This window comes from Vanacampus margaritifer, chromosome 6 (assembly GCF_051991255.1).
Source record: "Vanacampus margaritifer isolate UIUO_Vmar chromosome 6, RoL_Vmar_1.0, whole genome shotgun sequence".
NCBI lineage: Eukaryota > Metazoa > Chordata > Actinopteri > Syngnathiformes > Syngnathidae > Vanacampus > Vanacampus margaritifer.
In genome coordinates, this window is record NC_135437.1 from 12,180,821 (window position 1) to 12,205,619 (window position 24,799).

The 24,799-nt window shown below is 38.6% G+C and overlaps 2 protein-coding genes across 3 annotated transcripts; one reads left to right on the forward strand and one right to left on the reverse strand.

Annotated features, from left to right (window-relative positions):
* Positions 1 to 6,309: 6,309 nt before the first annotated feature.
* LOC144053833 (uncharacterized) lies at positions 6,310 to 13,506 on the forward strand. The gene is made up of 5 exons (XM_077568680.1): positions 6,310 to 6,579; positions 6,668 to 6,761; positions 7,641 to 8,144; positions 8,662 to 8,802; positions 10,344 to 13,506. The coding sequence occupies exons 3-5, from the start codon at positions 8,089 to 8,091 to the stop codon at positions 10,957 to 10,959; spliced, it is 813 nt and encodes a 270-aa protein (XP_077424806.1). The 5' UTR covers positions 6,310 to 6,579; positions 6,668 to 6,761; positions 7,641 to 8,088; the 3' UTR covers positions 10,960 to 13,506.
* A 640-nt stretch (positions 13,507 to 14,146) lies between these two features.
* terb1 (telomere repeat binding bouquet formation protein 1) lies at positions 14,147 to 24,604 on the reverse strand. Of its 2 annotated transcripts, XM_077568679.1 has the most exons (18): positions 24,479 to 24,604; positions 24,108 to 24,185; positions 23,435 to 23,545; positions 22,226 to 22,357; positions 22,019 to 22,150; positions 21,856 to 21,916; positions 21,676 to 21,773; positions 21,458 to 21,586; positions 21,231 to 21,383; positions 21,035 to 21,166; positions 20,572 to 20,697; positions 20,100 to 20,454; positions 19,060 to 19,127; positions 18,921 to 18,974; positions 18,566 to 18,817; positions 17,900 to 17,971; positions 17,680 to 17,745; positions 14,147 to 14,380 (listed from the first exon to the last, which is right to left on the reverse strand). In XM_077568679.1, exons 1-18 carry the CDS (start codon positions 24,600 to 24,602, stop codon positions 14,373 to 14,375), a joined length of 2,151 nt encoding a protein of 716 aa, XP_077424805.1. In that variant the 5' UTR covers positions 24,603 to 24,604; the 3' UTR covers positions 14,147 to 14,372. The 2 variants fall into 2 exon arrangements, with proteins under 2 accessions (XP_077424805.1, XP_077424804.1); XM_077568678.1 differs by having other exon boundaries at positions 21,856 to 22,150.
* Positions 24,605 to 24,799: the final 195 nt, after the last annotated feature.

A 24,799-nucleotide genomic window follows, 5' to 3' on the forward strand; every position in this document is an offset into this window, starting at 1 on the left:
TAGAGGATACAGAAGGCTTTGATACAGATTCTGACATAAAGATGTCACTTAAAGAAAGCATTGATAGCTCTTTTTCCAAGTGTTTTCAACAGGTTTGTGAATCATGTAGAAACTTAGCTATAGTCTAATGCTAATTGCTGCAAAACGAAAACAGATACAAATACTTTTAAAAATTCCTGTCGAAAGAAGAGACTCTCGTCTTTCTTTTGGTAGGTTCCATGTTTTTAGAGCAATAGAACACAATATTCTGTGGGACTTGCAAAATCAGTCCCAATCCAGTCAAACAGCCGAGAGCGAAGGAGGTTGCTTCAGTCATTGTATTAATATGTAATTGCTGCAAAACGGAAACATATACAAAATAAATTGTTTTGCCTGATGAAAGAAGAGACTCTAATCTTTCTTTTGGTAGGTTTTATAGCAACAAAACACAATATTCTGTGGGCCTTGCAAAATCTGTCAAAATGCAATAAAAGAGCCAGGAGCGAAGGGGGTTGCTTCAGTGAAAATGGCTGGGAGTGAACACCCATCACTCACTTTTGTTGTTGAAAAGAGCAAAGAAAAGGTCAAAGCTGCCGAGAGCCGCACACTACATAAAGGTTAATAAATGTCCAGGTCAAGCCTTTTGAACTTTGCCTGAGCACAGTGATGTGAACTGGCCTTTGCTGCCGTGCTAAAACACAACAGATTGTCCACTCGGCTTCCGAGGGAAAGTCATTAGGACACCACGAACATCAGGAGCAGCAGGAAATCCCTGCAGCTTTCTATAACTTCTCTGCACTTTCACTTGGTTTAATCATTATGATTAGATTGCATATCTGATTACGACACCGCTGCTGTTTTTATGTGCTAAATCAGTGATAAAGGTGTTTTATGAAGGAGTATTACGGGCATAGTTGGCAAAAAAAAAAGTCGTATTTTTGCGGCGAAAAAGTTGCACTTCAGTTTCAAAATTAAAATAGTAATATAATAAGAATAAAGTTAAATTAACCAAAGGAAATTGTAGTCTTAAAAGAATAAAGTCATAATACGATGAGGAAAAATTTTGTAATTTTACTATGGTTATCATTTTTTCAATGTTTTTTCTTGACTAACAATGGGGGAAAAAAACAATTCTTAATATTTATATTTTAGTTTCGCAAAATCACGTGTTAAAGCTTCACTACTACGCATTTATTTTCATAAAACAAATATTTTTAAAATATCTCCTGAAATTGTTGCAATTATCAGAAAATGGAGAGAAAAAAATTTGAAAAATTCTTTATTTGTTCACTATTATATTCTTGTTTTTCTTCTCAGTGTGGGCCCAGTAGTCCTTTGCCATCAAAGACCTTTCCATTGGATGTTTCCTTCCACTTTTATTTCTGAATAATCCCCGTGATTTCTCGCAAAAGAGTCATCTTAACCCATCCTGGGAATCTCCAAGGGTAAACACAATCCTGCATAGATTTTTGACATGGAGCTAAACTCCATCCTTAATCTCTCTGACCGCAAGAACTACTGATCATGAATAGTGTAAATCATTTTTGCATACTCTACAGTTTGTGTCACTATGAAAAAGATTAAAATCTCCATATTTAGAGGTTGTTTTTTGGAATTCCATCCAATAAAAAAACATTTACTTTTCAATTTTGTGTTGATTATGAACAAGGAAAGGTCAGTTTTGCTACCATTTACATGCAAATAGTCTTGAAGCCAAATTAATCACTCCACGTCGTCTTTTCTCTCATCAGACTTTCTTTTGGTGGTTTTCCCTGTTATGTTTCGCAAATCATCAAATCTTCAACAGCTAACGGAGACACCCCGCTTAATTTAAAGCACGCCGAACTTCCTAAATCTGTGTGCCAAGCGCCATATGGCCAATCACCAGCGTTTGAGGACCAGATGGCCAATGGCGGAGACCCGTAATCAAAAGTGGAGTTAAGCCCCAGAAGACGAGCGGAAAGATTAGTCTGCTTGAGAGGAAGCTGTGGGAAAGTGACTTTTTTGTTTGACCTTTTGACCTGATTGCAGCTTGTCCGGTTCAAGCCAGGTCACGCGACAATGTTTTTCAACAGCACGGTGAACACGTTTACAACTCAATTTACTTCCATATTAAATCTTTTCCTTCTTTAAAATTATTTAAAATGTCAATCATCCATTCCAGCCTCACAAAAAATATTTTTTTGACAAGATATCACTGTACTGTAGCCTATAAAAACATCATAAGAGAAAATGTAATGTAAAGTAATAAATGTATTATTATTTTTTTTTTTAAATAATGGCATGTTTATTCTTTGTCAAACATGTTAGCTAATGCTAATCTGTGCTATCACTGCAGCTCTACTTTTTTCCCATGTAGTCAGAGTGCTCCTTGAAAATAACTGATCTTATCCCAGCATAGCCTCCAAGTCACCTCGGTGTATGGACCGGATTACGACGCAATTAGTTGTGTCACAATCCGGTAAAATTCAACAACTTGTTAACAGAAACATTTGGAGATATCATGTGATAGGTGGGCAGGTACAGGTTGGCAATGATCAATTGCCTCATTCACTGACTGCTCCTACAAAAGACAGAGACTCTCCCTACCTTGCTTTGTAAACTCTGGTATATATGAAATGGGAAAAAAAAGATAAGTATAATTATGAAATACATTTTTTCTTTCTTTTCTTTGTGTGTGTGTGTGCATGCGTGTGTATGAGTGTGCGTGTGTGCATATGTGCGTGTGTGAGAGTTTGTCCTCATTAATTCACCTGAAACCTGTTCAAATTCCCATACCCTTCACCTTAACCAAATACTTCAGAATCCTGCTAGAGTCGTAAAGTTGTCAGGAGACCAGAGGAAGGATCAAAGAAAAGAAAGATGAAACAAAGTGAAATCCAGCTCACAGAGTTACAAACCAGAATCTTTCATCAACCCCAGAAACATCTCAATTCCAACACATTAGGGAGACCTCAAGAGACCAGAGGAAAGACTGAAGACCTTTCTTCAGTCTTTCCTCTGGAGGAAGGATAGATGAAGCAGAGTGAGATCCACAGACATCAGCCTCCACCGATTCAGAGACCGGAGGGAGAAGCAAATTCTGTTTGAATTTTGGTAGATGCTGGTGTGGTGGATGCATGAGAAGCGCCAGCAAGGAGGTGAGTCGTCGACCTCGACCAATAAATTTTTTCTTAACATAGCACCAGCATCAACATGTTTTTTTGTTTGTACTGAAAAACTGAAACAATTTATTTGACAGCAAGAAATCATGATGTCAGTCGCTAGATGTAGATTACATTTTTCCCCCCCTGATCATGTTTGACCCACAAATTTGGGGTGGTGAGGGGGGGGGGGGCAACAACAAGCTTTTTCCTTCTGGAAAAAGCTCAGAAATCTTCTTAGTCCTGCCTGATCTGTGCATGTGGCAGCAAGCCTGGAGAAGGATGAGCGGCCATGCAACACTTTGCTTTGGGCTTCTTTCATATTTTTTACCACATTCATATTTCAATTCAACTAGTTTTTAGTATGAGGACAATGTGCTGATGTTAATCGTGGTTATGTCAAACATGTCACCCATTTGTTGGTGTTTGGTGCCAAAAACGGTCAATGTAGGGAATATTTAGATTAGTAGCGTGCCGGGCTTGACAGATTTGCAAAATAAATAGTTCCTCCAATATTTCAGTTACAGTTTTCAGTGAGAAGGACCTAATGTTCTGCTCCCTTTTTCCTTCTACACGCTTTAATTTAGTCCAATATGCAAAGCTGCTCTTTGCAATCAAGGCCTAAGCACTTGTCGCAAGGGGCTTTAGCGGCGTAATTAAAAGGCCTGACTGACTGACACGGAGCTTTGGGCAAAAAAGACACAGTTGGATACAAGTTTGAATCATGAAGAGAGACAACATTTCTACATATATATGAGTCAATATCAACATAAAGTGCTTATGTGACCTTTACATTTCGCCCACGGAAAATATGAGATTTTCTATTTAACTTTATATTGTTAGTAGGTGGTGTGATGTTGGAAAAGCATATGATCAAGACCCCCCCTTTGACACGAGACACTTTGTGCTTGTTGATAAATATTCAATTTCTTTAAAAATATTATAAGCAATGTAATTAATATATTCATATTATTATTATTATTATTTTCAATCATAACGTATTACACTCTGTGTGGTGGATCTATATTGTATGAGTTTCACATTTTGAACTACAGTACTAATATTAATTTTCAATTATCTGATTCTGATGATACTGTATATCTGCTGTTTTAATAAAACAGCAGTCATAAATGAGCAATAACAGCAAATAATTGTTGAATTATGGGTTCTGGTTCATTTTGGTTATGCAAAAAATAAATAAATAAATCTGAGAAATGTCCATGTGGAAATAAAGCCTCAGGAAAACAGCAACAGAAGAACGAAGTGAGTGCGCGTATGTTGCAGACTTTGCGGTTTCAATTACACAGCGCGGTGATTGCTACCCCAGATTAAATCCATAAATCCAACCACACATTATATTTACTGTATATTGTGTGCCATTTTTTAAGCTACAAATGGAAATAAAACTTTTCTGAGGGTTATCCATCGATGGTGAGCCGTAGCCAGGCAAGTCACCTTGTGTTAAGACGCAGTTGAATGGAAAGGCTACCACCAACATGACATTCTATAGCATGGCTAAAAACAGAACACTAAAACTCCAAATTGATAATTCATAAGACAGTTCTTTCCCCAAGGTTTTTAAATTGATTGTTTGTTTGTTTTTGTTTGTTTTTTTATTGAACAGGTTGCTGTCATACATCTGTAAATATGTACCGGTAATTCAATTGATATGTAAAAATGTCTTTACGTTGAACTGTAACTGACCAACATAAAATGAGTCTCGTCAGTCACGTAAATGTGAACGTTAGCCTACTTATTTCTTTGGGATGATTTTAAATGCTTGACAGGGCGGTCATCTATACAGACGAGATGTCTCACAATCAAACGTCTGCACAGGGCAGCCATCTTGCCACAATCACCTCGCTCCGGCTCTCTCATTCATGACGTTTTGTTTTTATCGTACATGTTCTTTTAAATAACTCAAAATAGGGTTTTTACCAAAAATCTATTGATTATCGAGCAGTTTAGTTTACAAGCGCGGTTATTATACTGTTAATAATTAATCATCCATATAGTTAATAAATAGGTTATTCTATTCTCTTTAAGATTGATGGTGAAAAAAGTTTGAGACAATTGTGCATTGGAGGACTGGATTTTTGTGGTCACAAATGTAATAACAAGATTATCAGGAAAGTGTTGTTCGAATATTATCCTAATCCAATTAAAAGGTGATATATTTTAAAACCGTTTGAGATTGACAAGATTAAAAACATAAGAAAGAATTATATATCATTTCCAGTACCTCCGAAAGCAAAAGAGGTCCAATTCAAAATTTTGAACCAAATTTACCAGACAAAGGAGTTTTGAAGACTGTGATTTGATTTTGATGTGTTGTGACATGTGGTTGTAGAAAACCCTAACCATGTTTTCTTTCATTGCAATGCAGTACATTCCTTCTGGACTAATTAAAGAGTTGGTTACAATAAAAATAAATATTAATTTCTCCCTGACAAAAAAAGTCTATTTTGTTTGGTGTGTTTCAGGAAGATAGGAAATTAGAATTTGTTTTGCACGTTTTGTTGCTTTTAGGGAATTTTTTTTATTCACAACTGCATATATTTCAAAACAAAACTGTGTCTCCACTGGGAAAATTATTTATTAGTACAATTTTGTAAATCTTCAAAATGATGTGGGTTATGGATATAAAAGCCCTTCATTTCGTTTCTTTATTGGAAATATTTGATTTGTTATAGAAAGTCCTCTCACAAATAAGTTCTGTTGGTTTTATTTTATTTATTTATTTGTTTTTAATCTTTTTTTTCTTTTGTTTTCTATGTTCAATTATATTGTTTGAATGCTTATGCTAATGCTCAATCTATGTCAAGTAATTTGTCATTTGATGATACATGAGTGCCTTGTTTGTGTATAATTGTTTGAACAAAAAAAAATAGACACTAGTCTACTCCACTGGGGGAAAAAAATGATTTTCTTCTATTTTGTAAATATTTGAAATTGGTTATGCCCTGGAAAAGCCCTTCATTTCGTTTTTTTATTGGAAATATTTGATTTGTTACAGAAAGCCCTCTTACAAATATAATTACTTTGTTTGTTTTTATCCCTTTTATTTTCTATTTTCAACTATATTCTTAGAATGCTTATGCTCAATCTATGTCAAGTAATTTGTCATTTGATGATACATGAGTGTAAAAAAAAAACTAAAAAAAAACGTTGACATACACTTCCGCTTCCGTGTGTGGTACTTCATTTGTGGTGATGTGCGTTTGTTTTCCGTGCTGCCTTTACTTTCGGAGATACTAACACAAAAAAAAAAGAAGCTCGAACCCAAAAACAAGCAAACAAATGCTGCTGCATAAACAATAAAAGTGGACAACGACGACGACAAAAAAAAAAAAATGTCTGAGCGACGTCGCGCTTTGCCGTTGTGGATGTCCAAAAAGGAGGATGTGCGGAAGGGAAAACAGCCCCTGAAGACCACCAGGAAGAAGAAAACCGCCCGGTAGCTCGAGTCAGCCTGTCGAAATTCAGCATGCATCAGAGTTAAGTCTGTTTAAAAAAATAAGTTAATACTGTATTTGTTTTTCTAGGGCTGTTCTTTACTGCATGAACGAGACAGAGCTGATAGAAGCGGCTACTGCATATCTTGGCTACCAGCATGTAACTCCCCTGTCCAACCAGCAGGTGACGCAGTTTCCTTTTTTTGTTTTTGTTTAGACATTTCACAATCACGTATGTGTTCTAGGAACACGTTTGATGACGTTTATGTTATTTATAAAATAATAAGGGTCAAGAATAAGCTCCAACACAGTTGGAAGCAGTAAAGCGAATGGTTCGATGGATTTGAATAAATAAATCAGCTAATGTACTCATTGAGATGAATGAATAAAATAAAAATGCTCAATTTGTTGTGATTTTTTATTCTGATTAATTTAAGTATAGTTATTATTCCATTGATGCGTATAATTGAATAAACTAAACTATGCATGAATGTAAATATTTTTAATAAGATAAATGAATAAATACATTTAAAATATGTTTAAATTCAAACAAGATAATGAAAATACAATTCATGCTTAATTTTAATTAATTTCATAATAATGTTGATTGTATTCATAGTTGTTGAATATGCAACTAAATGTTGAATTTTATAGTCACATTCATTATTTTGTGTTTTAGGATAAATACATTGCCCATCATAGACATTTTAATTAATATATACATTTTACTGAACCAATTTTAGGAAGAATAAAATATCTACATATATGCTAGAAATACAGTATCTGCATTTTCCGTATTGAGGTTCTCTGTTCGAATCGTGGCACTAGTCATTTTAATCTGTCTTCCTCCGACATTCCACAAACATACATGTGGCTCCAGAGTCCAAATTGTTCTTATGTCTGATTGAATGTGAATGGTTGTTACATATTTGCCTTGTGATTGATGACGACCCATACAGGGTGTACCCCAACAGTTCCAATAAGTGATCATTATTAACTAAGCAAAGGCAGAATGATAATAAATGAAAAAAGCATACTTGTCATACCTGCCTCTCCATGACAGGTTGAATCCAAGATGGAGGATGCTGCTGGAAAAAGTGGCTCTTCACTAAAGAAGACAGAGAAGCCGGTGGCTTTAGAGGAGAGGGAAGAGACATATGTCTCAGAAACAGACTTGGATGTTGCCGAGATGGAGACTGTGCCTTACGCCGGGAGCAACCATGAGAATGAAGAGGACACGAGAGGGCAGACGGAGAAGACAGAGGAGCAGCATTTGACTGAAAACCAAGGCGGTGATGACGCCATGCGGCTTGTACGAGAAATCTTTTTCACCTGACGATACACTCGCACAGACATTGTGGACTTGTGTTTGTATTCAGAGAACCCTTATTAATCGTGAGGATACAATACCTACCTGCAATGGGTGAAAACAAGCGGCTTTGAAAACAGCCAGTGTACACAGGCATTGAATGACTTAATTTATTAAAACACTTCTTTGTTTCTTTTTAAGTATGACTTGGCGCCTTAGTCTGCGAGACTGTCGTACAACATCACTTTGTGGAAAGAGGTAAAGCGTCCATTCAGAGTATACCATCATGGCTTACAGAAGTTGGTTTACATACCAGTTTGTTTGTTTTTTGTACTAATTTGCTTACATTTCGTTGTTCTGATAACATGATGTACACGAAGTTTTGATTAGCATTCTGAGATATATCTATTGAGAGAAAATTTAATTGCATTATGACTGATGAAATATGCATTTAGAGCTTCTCTCTGACTTATTGGTACAACGATATGCCGTAGAATGGCATACGAAGAGACAGAGACCGAAAATAAAGTGAAAACGCAGCGTTGAAATCAATGTTTTCAAGTGAGGTTCACTTAACGAGTGGCAACGCAAGGTGGCCGCCGGTGCCTTCACTTCTGCGGTATTAGCCAATCAGCAGTCAGCTACTCGCTGTTTACTTCCTCCACATTGCAGTTTAGTAAAAAACACCTGACTGCTTTTATCAAAATCAAAACAAATATTTACGAAAAAGCTCTGAAACTTGTGTAAATAAAGGCTTTTGACGGCACTTCAACAGGTCCACGGGACCGCGCACGCTAGCCCTTTACAGAAGAGACGGGCGCGCTCCCGAGGCAACACTTAAAGGACCCGCGTGCGACCAGAGAGAAGGCGAGTGTCCGTGCATTCATCCATCGTCGGCTAGCCAGCGTCCATCAAGGTGGGTTACTTCTCTAAACTATTAATGTCATCACAATTACATTGTGGTGGATTCATATGAAATATTAATATTTGAAGTGACTTTTTTTCCCAAGTTTGAAGAGGGGGCGGGGCAGTACGCAGGACTCTGCTTGTTTGTGAATACCGGTAGCTTGGAATATGACAGAGAGGGAGGACAGTTCCTGTGATTGATTAAATTATAATTACCGGTATACTGTATTTTGTATAGTATTGACCGTGGGAAAATGCATCTCATGCAGGATACTCACATACAGATTAATAGGGCTGAATTTGAATATTTAGCCTCTCGTGATTTGTTTGATGATTTGAGCATTTCCGTCCCTTCTGATTGAAGTCAACAAACACAGATTATCATGTCTCTGTCCTGAGTTACTTTTATGTGGGGTGTATTAAGAGAAGTTTTTCCTCTTAGAGCTGCTTGGTAAATTGGGCTGACCATCATGTATGTTAAAGATGTTCCCCCAAAATGTTTAAACATACAATCATAAATGTTATAGGTCTACCTGTTTTCAATATTTACTCAATGTCGTTCTCAGGTAGGCAAAAAGTTGGCCCACTGATCTGTATATATTACTAGATAGCCGATAGCCCATACACGCCCGTGCAAGCCATTGAAGCCACAAGGCGGCCATCTTACTCCTCCCATCTCGTGAGCAGACTACTGTACTGTACGTACAGATTAGACATATACAGTTCGTAGACTCTTAGTATAGGGCCGGGGGGAGGGGGTCACTATTTTTAACAAGTGGGTGGTCTGTGCTGCTATTTTTTTTTCCCCTTATGGTTTTTTTTTATTATTCTTATGTGCTGCTTTTTCTTTTAGCACTCAGTTCCTTAGAACTCAACATTATATTTGGCAGAGGCATCTTTTGTTGAATTGCAGGTATAATTCTTTAATTTAAAAAAATATGCACGTTCCCGCCTACAAACAACATTAAGCATTTATATATGTATTTAAGGCAAGTTGTAAAATGTTTGAAGTCCTCATGCTTATGTTTAACAAATTCTAAACATCATAAATCATGCTGTTTCTACTAAGTACTGTCTCAAATGTTCTCCAATTGTCTCCAATAAATGTATAGGATCGTATGCCGAGAAATGTTTCTTGGGAGTAGTAATTAGCGCGCCTCTCGGCTTCAAAAGTCTTGGCCTATCGGCTATATATACAGATCAGTGAGTTAGCCTGCTTCTTCTGTTTCTTCTTTTACTACTTTTTTTGTAGTCTAGATCTTGCGGCCTCTCACAGGTCAGTGTTGGTACTAAGTTTGATTGAGAAGACCTGCGATTGGTTCAGACTATGCTTACTGTCTGTGTGTGGTGGGCTGTGTTAGTATTTGGACCACACCGCATGCATGCACACACACACAAACTAAAATAAGCAAGAACAACATCCTAAGTGATTGTCTTCCTTTGTTTCTCAATTATTTTTTAAATCAGCTAAGGTGCTAAAATTTGCTACATTTACTGTATACCTTGCTTCAAAGTGCTTGACAAAAGAGTCAACATATCTGATGACTGCAGGTTCACCATGGGAAACAAGATCATCAGGAAGCGTGAGTCTGCTGACTCACAGCAGGAACCAGCCGAGGATCAAAAGACGAAGGAGATGGGAGGTCCTGGTGTGATGCCCATTCAGGAGGCTGTGCCAGCAGAGGAATTGAACGTGGTATTAGGGCAAGAAGTGACTCAGACGTCATGTCTGCCCAATGAAGAATGTGTGTCCGCTCCTGAACCAATGCCAGAGGCTTGTGTTGAGGTAGATTTTGCGACAGCCCCGGTTGAAGAGAAGGATCCATCTTCAGCTCCTTCGCTTGACCAGAGCACACCCTTCTCCTCCCCACAACCCTCAATCACACCCATCCTGGAGGCAGAGGTTGGAGACGTTCCGGCAGCTGATGGATCTCCAGATGGTGCCGAGGCTGCAGTGAGCTCCGCCTCGGATCCAGATGCCGCGTTGAAGGCAGGGGATGCTGGGAATTTGGAGGCAGTTACTGATGGGAATTCAGAGCAGGAGGAAAGCCCAAGTAAACGCCTGACGGAGTTGTCACTGACTGGAAATGATCCAGACCTCATTGAAGACACCCCTTTAGACATGGGTGCGTCCGCTGAATTGATCCGTGGATCAGATGATCCTTAGTCCCTCTACAAGAATCCTCAAGGAAACACGACACTGATGTCTTGGGTTTTGTCATAATGAAAGGTGAACAGCTTAATTCTTGTCTTTCTTTATTTACATTTAAGCAACAAGCGCGGGAACAAACTATGCGACTTATCATGGGGGCTTTAAGTGAACTGCATAACACATTTCCACAAATAGTGGCTGCGAGCTTTTATTTACTCAATAGGGATGAGGACATTGTATGAATGCATTAGAAGAAGAATATGACACATTACCAATCCATTAATCTCCCGCGTGTGCAGACTTATCGATAAGCAGTTCACCATTCCGTTGTAAAAAATGTTATGTTATGAGAAGATGCATCTTTAGCCACGATCAGCATTTCCATAGAACGACCTTCATTTTGTTGTTTTTGTTGTGACTTGCGGCTTGTCTCGTCAGAGGTTACCACAGCGAGTCACCATGCAGCATGATTTGTTTGGCACAATTTTTACCCCGGATGGCCTTTCCAACACTACCCATCTGGTCTGGGGCACAGTAGTCAGGGGCTGACACATGACAAATTTTATTTGATTCAGGTCTGCCTTTGTGCTTCCTGATGTGCGGTAAAATCCAGTGAGTAACTTTTTTAAAGTAAAAAAAAAAAAGATAAAAATGAGTAACTCCAGTGAGTAACTTTTTTAAAATAAAAAATAAATAAAAATGAATGACTGGTTTATAGTGCATTTCATACACAGCGTAACTCAATATGCTTCACATACTGCAATTAAAAGTACATTTAAAAGCATTGAAGAGATTTAAAAGCAAAGAAAAGAAACAAATAGTTTACTAAAATAGTGTACAGTGCAAGAACAATATTTTCGCAAACATGATTTTAAAAATATTTGGAAAGAACTTAGGTATGGGAAAAGATAATAATTTTGACAAGGATTTTAAAGCATTTACACTTAATTGGTAGGTTTTTAAATCTTATTCACTGATAATAAAAGATACAAGCAAATTGGGTACAGAGGGAAAAAAGTATTTTAAGGGTGATTTTGGGAACGGGTATTATACAGAAGTGTGTGTTATTCACGGGATTTCATGGACAATGGTAATATACAGTGCCCTCCCGCCTAATCTTACATTTTCCTGGGAGTAGGTTACTGAACTTTTTTGTTCATTTGTGATATGTCCATCTATAAACGGAGCGAATTGCAGATACTGCTCATTTTCTTTTCCAGTTCAGAGAAGGGAAGCAACTTTTAGTGAGTCGTTTTAGGTGTCTTAAAAGGTTTGCCACTATTTGTAGAAATGCAGTACTGGGGCAAAATATTTTTTTTATTTCTGCAAAATAAATAAAAAAAACAATGCCCTTTCTATTATTGCATGTGGATCTCAAGTGTATTTTTCCATAGTGACAAGCTGTGAATGACTTAATCTTGATTTCCTATTGTAATAAACAAATTAATAGTATCTCCCATGTGTTATTTGAGAGAGAAAAAAACTGTATAATAGCCAAAAGTGTATGTGACGAAGATTGTGTTCTGTTCCAACAATAATTATGTAACCCAAATTTGTACGCAAGTTGGGACATGCTGTTAACTACCACTAATGCAATAGTAGTCATGATTACAATAAATAAGTGTATGAAAAACACTTCCAGGGCATAAATGTAAAACAATTAAATGAAGAAAAAAAACTGCAAGTATGTCAGTAACTGATCGTGCCTTCCGTAATCTTATACAACTGTTGACGAGAAAAAGTCAAAAGTAGATGTTTGAGTACATTTTGTTATTCGACAAAAGTGTTGTGATGTGCATTAGTTGCGTCTGCAAAGCCAAACGTGAAGAGAGGAAATTAAATTCCTGCACAGATCATGTTTGAGGCAGTTCCTTCTCGCAGTCTTGAGGGGAAAGACGAGAAAGTGGGGGCGCGACGGGGCCACATTCTTTCCAGAGGAAGAAGTTTTTTGGGGGGAAGGGGACCCTGGGTCAAAAGTCCTCAAGTGTGATTGTCTTGATCCATGAGAAAATCTACTGCCTCTCCCACCATCCGGACCATCTTGACAAATTAAGTCACTGGCGTGGTATGCGAGGCCACCACCGTCTCGCACTCAAGCTTGAGGAATGCTCCCCAGCTTTGTGAGTTTACAGCTTGCATCATTTTCCGTTCCACTTTTCCTCCTAAGAAATGATGTTGCACCCACAGCTTTTCAACACACTTCCAGGGACAACCGACGTCACCCAGTCCCCACCGAATAGGAGAGGCACTTTTAAGAACACTCATTCCGTCAAGTATAACTCATAAGTCGGTGCTGCATGGAGAAGCTGGCCAAGAACACACAAGCTGCATGATTAATGCCCGTGTTTGTGATTCCTGTCATAGCAAAGCTCCATAAACACAACTGCTGGACTCATGCCCTGAAAGTCTTGCTGATTTCCTGTCTTGAACAGTGGCCAAAACCTAGCAACTCACAAATATAGATTCAATTATCCTATAGGGGTTTTACAACGGACAAACACATGATGCAATTGCCCAAAAGTCCCTTAAAAACTGTTTAATAAAGTTTTCTTCAATTTCAAACAGTTATTGTTTTAGTCTTAATTTACATACCTGAAGACATGAAAATACTTAATCGATCATGATTGCTTTTTACGGTGGTCCTGACGTGTAAACATAACAAAAAAACTAGCACAACATATCAACAAGCACAAAATAAAAACAACAAAAGCAAATAGCTGAACAAAATACAGCAGCAAATGAAAAACACAAGATATTATCAAGTTATCTGATTCACCCAAAACGTGCCCCCAGTTGGTTTGCGCAAAAAGTCCAAAGTCTGTTGGAATGAGGTGAACAAATTGCTGCCGGCAGTCAGGTACCGCCTATCCATTTTCTACCACTTATCCTGTTCAGGGTCATGGCTGAGCTGGAGTCTATCCCAGCTGACTTTGGCAGGGCACATCCTGGACTGGTCCCTTAAGTCAATCTCAGAGCACATATGGACAAAAAACTATTCACACCTTTTGCCAATTTAAAGTCTTCAATAAGCCTAGCATGTTTTTTTTTTCTCGGAATGTGGGAGGAAAACCGCAGTACCTGCAGCCAGCCACAATAATAAACTTAAAGGAGTACCTAGCTGACAGCGTCAATCGAAATTCATCACACATTAGATGGAACAAGATAATGCAAGTGAATCCAAGTTGATATATGATCACAGACATGGCTTAAACATATATTTTAATTCATAAATGACAACAAATACCCCATTAACAATGTCTACACATTCATAAAAGTGCAACAGAACAAGTTTGGACGTGCTGTAGAACAATCCATTACTTCGCACACAGGAGCACATTTAAAGATAAACTGCAGTGGAGAACTGAATGCTGCTTACTTGATGTCGAGATTTTTGGTCCAGGATCACACACAGTCGGCATCCTGGGGCTTTATTTGTCTGAAGACAGAAATAAGACTGAGGACTGCGTTGTTTAAATGATACAATTCTGATTTCTTGCTCTAAAATAGCGCGATTTGAATTTGCCGGATAGAGAGAGAGAAAAAAACATAAATCAAAATCAGGCCTTTTCCAAATGTGCAACGTGATCTGTATTGGACATCCGCCAATGCATCTGCCCAAATAACACAAATAAATTGCAAAATTAAACTACATGGGTTTTTTTTTTTTGCCTCACTCGAATTAAGTGTAATTGCGGGCTGCCTCTTGAGTCCGGCTGCTACCCATCTACACCTTTTATCTTCATCAGTAGGTATGCGATAAAAAGCTACATTTGGTTATTAGTACAACCGACCGCACAAGCAAGATATGACCATAGATAATCGATTAGATACTGGACTATACGCTGTATGAGATTCAATGGATCTGTACGAGGGAAGTAGCTCTTTTGCCGTCCACCGTCCGGGAGGGGGCGTTCCTATGAGAACTGTGACGTTACCTGCGACAGATCTTTGCCGGTACACAACAAATTGAAATAACCAATTTTGAAATCAAAGGCCAGTAAAGACTGTTTGTTCAAATATGATTGCGTTTATTTTAAAAGTTGAATTTGTTAACAAAATGCCTGCAGTTTCTCAATGTTTTTAAAAGTGAAGACAATTTGAGATTTTGGTATTTTTGCGAAAAACATTAAGTCAATGCACATAATTTGTTTTCACGGACCACATAAAATGGTGTGACAGGTCGGATGTGGGCCCCTGTGCCATGAGTTTTCACACATCTGGTCTAGTCGGGCACGAAAGAATCACTAGTACAGTTTAATTGTATTTCACTTTTTTAGTACAATCTAAGAACTGCTTGTTTTAAAACATTTATTTAGGTAGTTTTTTTTAAGTTAAACTTGGATGTGTTAATCGGTTAAGTAAAAAATATACTTCCTCTTAGTATAATAAAACAAACATCTGTGGTGACCCTGCCGCCTTTGCAAGGACAAGGTCTGCTTATAAACATTTCCCCTTATGTGTGCCAAGGTCACTCTGAAATGATCTTTTTGTAGATAGGGGACAGTGGGGTCATTTGTGCCAAGGAGCAAGTAGTTCCACCCCTGTTACGGTAAAAAAAAAGAGAGAGGGAGACACGTGGCTTGAGGGGTAAGCACATATTCAAAAAACAGGTTTTTGCCCTCCAAAGTAAAATTTCTATGATTGAGGTTTTTTGTTGGCTGTGTTTGAAAAATTATAGACAACTTTAAAAACAGTTCACACATGTTTTAGTGCTTTAGTAAGCTACATTGTATGGTTAGCATGATGCTGGCTCAAAACAGCCGGGGGATGCATTTTCAAAATGGTGGGCTTGGAGTAATTTGGGCCAAAGGGCCTGGGTTAAATTGTGCCAATGGCACAACTTCCCCGAAATTATGATTATTTACTCTATAATGATTTATTGTATTTTATTGTTTTTGTAAACTGTACTGTACTCTTGCATGTGATCACTAAAAGTATGTGCCATTCTTAATTTTTGACCAAAATTCATCATGCCACCAGATACAAAAGGACAGACAGGGGTTATACTCCTCTTGAGGAGTTGGAAAGAGCAGTGAAAGAGAAGACCAAACATCAGATTGGAAAGGAGATACAAATCTGCAGGATGGCCACAAAAAAATATAGGGATAAGAAAAAAAATAGGCTCACTCAGGCTTACCCTCCCGTGCACTCACCAAGTGGCAAATCGGGTTGTTCTGCTCACTTGGGTTATGTGTCTTCAGACTTTTCCCTTGCCAAAATCCACAAAAAGAAAGAACAGAATTGTAAAATTAAGAAAGTGAAAATAAGAATTGTGACTGTCACACCTGAGAAGATGGAGTTGGAGAAGGCTAACAAAGAAAGAGAAGATAAAAAGGCTGAACAGGAAAAGAACGAAAGAAGAAAAGGCCTCTGAAACCTGCAAATCAACGTTTTGGATTGAATTTGTCTTCCTTATCATTATCCTTTATGAGATTAAAATAATCTTTTTTACTTCATTTATCAGTGGCACAATTTACCCCACTAAATTCTGACTAATGGCACAACCTACCTTGCACTGGGGGCAAGAAAAACAACTTTTTTTCCCTAAAGCTATATTTCTCAAACAGTTTAGTGATTGCTCCCAGGAATGCACAACATCCTAAACATGGACATATTTTAGTTGGAGGCATTCCTGTAATCCCTTTGTGTAAAAGACACTTTAAGTAAAAATTGGCACTACTTACCCCACTCTCCCCTATAGTGTGATGTAGTGTTACAGCATGTAATACAAACTACCACTAAAAACATGGTAACTAGGGTGGGTGGTTGTGATGCATACAGGTTTGAGTTTCACAACCCTTCTCTAGTGTTGGTGGGGAAAGGGGAAGCTTTATTAGAGCTAGACAATCCTCAGGAAGTGGGCAAATTGAAACTTGTTTTGATGGGAACTGATATTTACTTTTTTTCGCTCTTCATCCTTTTAACCTTTCTGGCAGCATGGCTTTCACGCTCACTTTGCTCTCTTCTGTTTCTGGGTTTGGGTAAGTGGCTGCTTTTGCATGTGTCTCTCATTGCGCTGCTAAGCAAATTTCCCACAAATTGGAAAATACAAATCACATTTTAACCTCAGCATGACAGCGGAAGTAAGAGAGTGCATTCATCAGACATGATGTGGAGCCAATTCCTGTTAAAAAAAATGGTAAAGCAAGGATGGATGAAGGGCAAATGAATAGAAACTCGTGGCTGTGCAACTCCCAACCAGCACTGGCCTGCACTCTGACAACACTGGCTATATTCCAAACATTCCTTCTGATATTTGTTTTTTTTTTTTTAGTTTGCCGGCTCTCAGCACACACACACCCACACACACACACACACATGCCTCTTGTCATCTATCCATTGGGAATACAAACTCACAGCTCCCCTTAGGCATTCTCAGGGAAGCCTATCTTAGTTCGGAGAGGACGTATAGTGGAGTTAAATGCTCAAAAGGTCGCAAAATACAGAATTGGAACATTTTCTGGGGGGAAAAATCCTCTAATTCTGCACAACAAAGATTCAAATGCCGTGAGATAAATTAGCATAGTTTAACTATTCATAATTTGCCTGTTCAATTCGTAAATGTTTTATAATGGGCATTTAGATCCTGGAATGTGGTCGGTTGCACAATTTCTATGGGGGGGAAAGAGGTTAGAGTTTCTACCGTGTTTGTGTTGTGCCAGAATATTTATTATGGTTATGCAATTTATTTATAGCCACAGCCAGCCAAACAAATAAGAAATACAGTATACGTACCGGACCTGTTGTGAAAACGCAACTTTTGTATTTCAGTTCCTCTTTGCAGCGGGATCAAGTTGATTCCTATCAGTGGAGATTGACGACACACAAATTCAATGCTTGCAAACTGACACAAATACAAGTGATGGTGGATTGATGAATTGATCATACCAATAACAGTCAATGCGCAGGCAGCTACAAAATATAAAGAAAAACCCACGTGCTGTGTCATTCTTACCATTGTGCCTCTTCAAATTTCTTTCAGAAAGCTTTGGCTTGGCTCCTTTATAGATGGGAGTCACGTTGACATCTGAATGGAGGAATAATTTCAATTTTGTTTGTGGGGATGTGGATAAATGAGAAAAAAAATACTGTACATGACAAAACTGAAACAAAGCAGCACTGTGCTCTAGTGGTTAGCACTTCTGCCTCACTACATAGTTCTGTTCTGTTTCAATTTCATTTAAGGTATATTTTGGACAGATGTCAGTCCATCAGGATTTGATGTTAGGATTTGCAGTTTTTGTAAGAATATGACCATTGACCTTGGAGCAGTGTTGCAAAGTTGCCACCTGGCACAATGTTCTTCTATCCCCCAACCCAGTGCAGCCTGTTTTGGTGTTTTCATCAGCAGCACAATTTGGCAGGACAGATCCCGTTTTGAGAAACTTGCAATGGATGGCATCATTTGTATCGGAGCAGTTTGACGGCCATGATGCTTCTCAGACTGGCGCTGAATGGCAGTCGAGGAGAGAAAACTTCTCCAAGTATCAAATTTGTAAAAACTTAGCCGTCAAATTTTGATGGCCTCATGTCATAAATCCTTGCATCCTTCCTTCCAATTTTTTTATGCAGTCCATGGAGGAAAATTTTGGGACACCCAAGTAGACAAGGAAGGACTTACTTTCTAAATTCGAATACGGAAGCCTGTGGTCTTTGTGGGTTCTCTGTGGCGCTACCATTGATTCTCTCTCAGGTTTCGGGTGGGTCGGTCCCACCATTCCGTGCTTTCCCTCCAACAGAGAGCAGCGGTATGGGGCCTTGAAGCGGTCTGTCGCGTCGAGAAGAACCTTGTGCATTTCGCACTTCTGACGGCAGGAGACCAGGATAGATGCAAAAGTGCGACTGGTCAGTTTCTCAGAAGGCAACACGCAACCTGAGGGAGTGAAACAGTGAGAAACATCATGACAAAAGAAATTTATCTCAATTACCATGAAGGCACAATATATTAATCTTTTTGTGAAATACTCTTCTCTTACCTGAGCATCTTTTATTGTGCCTTTTCTCCTCAAACATGTCACTGTCCTGCAACTCTGAACGTCATAACATTATATTTAACAACATGAAAAACAACTCATCTACTTGAGACACATATGTACTTAATTCTTCATGGCTTACTTTCTCCATCACTGCATTTAACAGTTCTTGGTACCTGGTGGTCTTGCTCTGGAGAGTCCATTGGGGTACTTGGAAAGGAAAAAAAAAAGATGGTTACCCATGCTAATATTAGTGTTTGATGTTAGGCACTTCATAACTGAAGAAATGAGCATTATAATGTTTGCATTGGATATACTTGGATTGTGCAAGTATGCCTAAAGTGTAAATTACATTGAGTAGATTGTCCGTCGCCATAAGAATATCTTGTCACCCACCACGAGAACGGACACTAAGTTAGTGCCGCACTTACTGTGTTTGTTTAATTTATGCTACACAGTGACTATCGGGTGGTACATTAACCGCCAGGTTCGTGGTTCAAATGAAGGCCCCGGACTTCCAATGTAGAGTTTGTTCTCACTGTGATTCTCTCATGCGTGGGTTTTGTTTGAGAGCCGAAGATATAGAAAAATGGAAGGATGCTACAATTCTCCAGATTCAAAACTAACAAAACAAGAGCAAACTGTAGAAAGCTGACCATTTAAAAAAAAAAAAAAGTTACTTGAAGATCATTAATCGAAGCCTGACACAGGCCAGAAAGTGTGAAAAAAAATGTTTTTGAAAAATTTAATTATCTTTATTCGCAATTCGTAAATAGTTTATTTGTATCTGCATATTTAGAAAAACTGCCGTATACAAACTTTTTTTTTTTTTTACACACTTCCTTCTCACTCGGCCCACCACCACCCTTTTTTTTTTTAACTAGCCATGCAGGCCATGTCAGATGTTTGTTTTTTGTTATTTTATCCATCTGAGGGGGCGACCATTTTACCACTTACTGTCAACTGAAAATGACATTACAGTTACTCAGGGTTCAGGTAATAACCAATAATTGCTCACCTGTTTTCTGAGTTTGGTCATGTGACATTTTCAAGCTATGGTGTGATTTGCCGCTACCTGAGTCCTGAGTAACGGTGATGTCATTTTCAGTCAAAAACATGTGGCAAAATTCACAACTGTGTCTAAAAACCAAGAAGCCCCTGTAAAATGTAACAGCTTCTAACCTGTCTACTGTACGTGCTTCTCTGCCTCCCTCTAGTTGCTGTACTTGGGACTGCATAAGGGCTCCAGTACCGTAACACACTGAACATGACACAATCTGTCTGCTGCTTTCAACCGTCTCTTTTTCGCCACATGACTTTGCATTCTTGACGTGTCTGCCTTCTGCTTCTTGATGTTTTTCCTCATTCTTGTTGGCAACATTGGAGGATTCCAGTAAAACACCAGGGGCCTTGTGGTTGCCGTCTTGCAGCTGCTGTGACCTTAAATGAAATGAAGATGGGCCAGACTCTTCAACGGCTTCTGTGTCAAGTTTCTTATCTTCCGCCTGCTTGGGACCAGGGATTCCCAAGGATGTGACTTCATGGACAGACAAACAAAATCCACCAGTTAACAACCAATTCCTTTGATTATTGTATACATTAACTGTCAGGATCTTGTTTGAGGAATGCGTTCAACTTCATGCCACTGACTTACTAGTCTGTTTGCAGGTCTGCAATATAAACGTTGCAAACTTTCTGACCTCCTCGTTTGCATCTTCAGCGAGCAGCGTGATGATGAGTGGCAGGCCGCCACACTGCACAAGCTGGAACTGGTGTTCCTCTACGGACATGCAAAGAAATAAGTTGCTGTGCTAGAAAGACGTGCTTTTGATGTTAAACAACACCTTTTTATATTTGGACGACAGCTTAAATGTAGGCGGGAAGTGGATTTAATGATTTGATTGAAATGTATTGGAAGTTCTATAAAAGTTAAATAAAAAGTGTACTGAAATAAATGTTTAAAAAGAACCGTTTGTGAAGATTAACTACGAATGTATTGAACTCAAAAGTTAAATACAACTGAACTGTACTTAGGCGGTAATTCTTTCGCATGTCACTAGAGGCTGACTACGTACCGTACTCAAAAATGTTCCTTCCACTGCGACTTCATTTCTTACCAGAAGCTTCAATGAAATGGCCGAGCAAGATGAGCACCGCCAGTCTGTCCTCGCAGTTGAGGTGTGGGCTAGCCAGCAGGGAAACGAGATGATCCACTACATTATAGCGGGCCAGAACTAAAACCAGTTTTGCTGGGTGGAAATAGGACACAAATGAGACCGTTTTACAGTGAAACGTCATGAGGTTAATCCTCACCATTGTTAGCGACACAAGCTGACACGGTCTTGATTATTATTATTAAAAGTTGGCAAGACGACGGGCTTGTGTCAGATTCAAACGCCAGACGGATCAGCATGTGAACAAGGGTCTCTAACACTCCGGTGGCGACAAAGCACTCTTGAACACGTGCTGCAAACACAAAATACATGTTGGATATCATAAAGGGCTTTCATTTGTCCGTGTGCAATGTTGACTTGACTTACCATTGTTGGCAACTGTCATCGCCATGAAGGAGCAAAGGTATCGAAACACCTCAAAGCAAGGCAAAGAAGTCTGCTGAAGCCACCATTTCATTTTAGCAAAGGATGACATGCAGACACGCTGTGCCTCTTCTGGAGTATGTGGGGAAGACAAATGTTGGCAGAGCTCTTCAGTCAAGCATCATGGCAGTCATTTTTAATTCACTACATCTTTGCAATACCATTCTGAGGGTTGTTGACACATCCACAGAGAGCATTTGACACTGATATCCACAGACAAACGTGAGCAGAGTCTGCGGTAGATTCCGGGAACATGTTCCTAAAATGGCATAAACAAACATTTTTACAATATACATTTTCTAGATATCTGTGCAAATACAGCAACACTGATTCTTTTGCACCTGAAGATGTTCAGCAGAATGTCTATGCAGCCAGTGGTTTGGGCTAAAGTCTGTCCTGCCTCTGGAAAAGACAAGTTACAGTATTTATGAGGCATATACTCTTGAATAAGTTGACACTGATTTATTTCCCTTTTTTGAAGTGTGTGAGCAGCCTGGGTCTTACTGTTGTTGGCTACCAACACGGACAGTAAATAGACTGAGACACTCTTCTGTTTAAGCGACGCATCTTCTTCATTCATATAGCCACAGAGATCCAGAAACATCTCCCGTTGGCACAGAGTATTCTTGCAGTACACTTCAAGAAGAAAAACACATGGATGGCACATTTTCTGCATGGATTTAACTAATAAAATAGGCACGTAGTACGTACCATTGGCCTCTGCTAAAGTGCCCAGTGTAAAAAGCGCAGTCTGCTTCACTTTTGAATGAACGACATTGGATTTGAAGAGGTTGTACACAAACATCACACCTCCCATTTCTCTCAGCAGGTCCACATTGTGCTCTGAAATCATACGTTAACAGTGTGAAACGCACTAAATAAGAATAAAAATGGTCAATGAACTGGGCCTTTTGTGTTTGTCAAATATATGAGGATCCATATTGTGACAGGAAGTCAGTGGGGAGATTTTGGCATTTTGTGGAGAGCCCAACACTAGGAGAAAAAATACTACACTTACTACTACTGCACTACACCTGCGCGAGGGCAACATCCCGCAACGGGTGAGCCACTCACCCGGGTTCGGGATGAACTTTGTTTGTGTGTGTGTGTGTGTGTGTGTGTGTGCGTGTGTGTGTGTGTGTGTGTGTGTGTGTGTGTGTGTGTGTGTGTGTTTGGAAATAAATATTGTGTGGTATCATCCTTAAAAAATCTTCGTTCAAGAAATAACATCAAATTAGAGTCAAATACTCTTATTTCTCAACAGTCTCTATCTCCTCAACCCATTTCTTTGGTTCGCTACTCACCTTCTCCGATTGGCTGACAAGTTTCAGTTAAAAAAAATAATCCACCAATAGCCTCGTCGAAATTACCATGATGTTTCAAATGGCGTCACTTGACCAAAAAACTCAACTTTAATAGCTTAGATGGAACTTTATTGGTGAGAAGAGCAGTGTGGGCAGCTAAATAGGTCATTTTATGATTTTTTTTTGTCATGGAGAATTTTAGAGGCCTTTGAAGTGCTTGTTCCATGTCTCTGTTTATTTATTTATTTTTGAAAATTCCACAAATATGGCAATGAAGTTGTCACACTGCTATGATCACCAAGTCGCCGAGTGGCAATCATTGTCTACTCATGAGCCAATCCAATAAATCAACATGCATTTATAAGTTCATTTTTAAAATAATAGGGATGACCAAAGTAGTGTACTATTTATTTAAACCACACAGAAAATAAAATTAATCAACACCCCCCCCCCCCCCCCAAAAAAAAAATTCTATGAATAACACTGTAAGAGCAGGATATGTGTTTATGGTGTTTTAGGTTGAACCATGACCTGGGAATAGCCAGGAAAGATCTATTGCCATACCTCAAAGAACAGGGCAAAGCATTTCTAAATGATCAAATAGATAGTTTCTTACCTTTTTTCTCACATATGGAGTTGATGGTGATGAGGGCTTTCTTTTGCAGATCTGGACAGTTCATCTGGAACTTTACACATTCCAGCAGCAAACAGAGATCTGTCTTGATGGCTGACATCACAACCACAAAACAATAGCTACATCAATACAGCTACTTAAATTAACATAGCCATTTATCAATATATATGTTGTCATTATTCTCGACTACAGTGTGCCTGAGAGATCATTGTTGTGTCATAGGAAATAATCCAGTTTCGCCTAATATGTCAGATAATAACTATTTCGAACAAACAATGTACACGATGGATAGATCTTTTATCCTTGGCAGTGACCTAGTGACAGGCAGAACAATTAAATGCTCTTCCACTAGATGGCAGAAAGTACAATTGACCAGTATCCTCCTATGCCATTCATAAAACAGAATATTTTAGTAGTGTTGTGTTTAACTGAACAGGCCCAGAGTCGAGACAAGACAAGCATTATTTCAGTAACTGTACATAGTTTTTGCAACAATTTTGCTTGGTGGTGTGCCCTGACATTTTGCGAAGACGCAGTCAGCGATATTTGTAACTTCAAATAATCAAATTTAAGTAGTACAGGTGTCATGAGGGCAGCTGGTGTTAGAGAGGAGGTTGCAAAAGATAGACTGAAAGAATGTGAGCATGTGACTCACAGTTGCGGCTGCTGGTGTAAATCACTTCATCTGTGTTCTCTTGAGCTGTTTGAACTCCCAAGTGATGCATTACTGTAACTGTTGCCAAGCGTTAATTACAGTCAAAGTAAACTTAGTTAGCAAAATTGAAATGATGCAGAATAAACAGACCAGACCCACGTATGGCTATTTAAAAAAACATGAGGTAAACAAATATATTTACAGTACTTTGAAAACATCACCAATTTTCACCATCACCACATTTAGCCAGTTTAGTCTCGTCTGAGGTAGTTATAGCACGATTTGGATGTGTATATAAACAATAAGATAAATAAGTGAGCCATAGATGGCTACGTCCAAATATGGACTAGAAATTGATTCAAATTGTGTACCTCGACTGTGTAAATATCTTTTTTTGTTGTTGTTGTTGTTGCTAAAGCTCTTAACGTAATTATTAACCTTAAGATAATAAATGAGACCAGCACTCGGGTCGCCTGCACACACAAAAATAAACATGGCGTCGCCCATGACCGACTTCGTTTAAAAAATTAAAAAAATAAATATATATATTTTTTTACCATCTTTATTTTTATTCCAGTATTATTACATTAAATCAACCCGTTATCAAATATGTTGTTTTGATACAGTTAACAGAAATATATAATTTGTAATATTTATTCGTCACTACAAGAGTCAACTATTACCCCGGAATT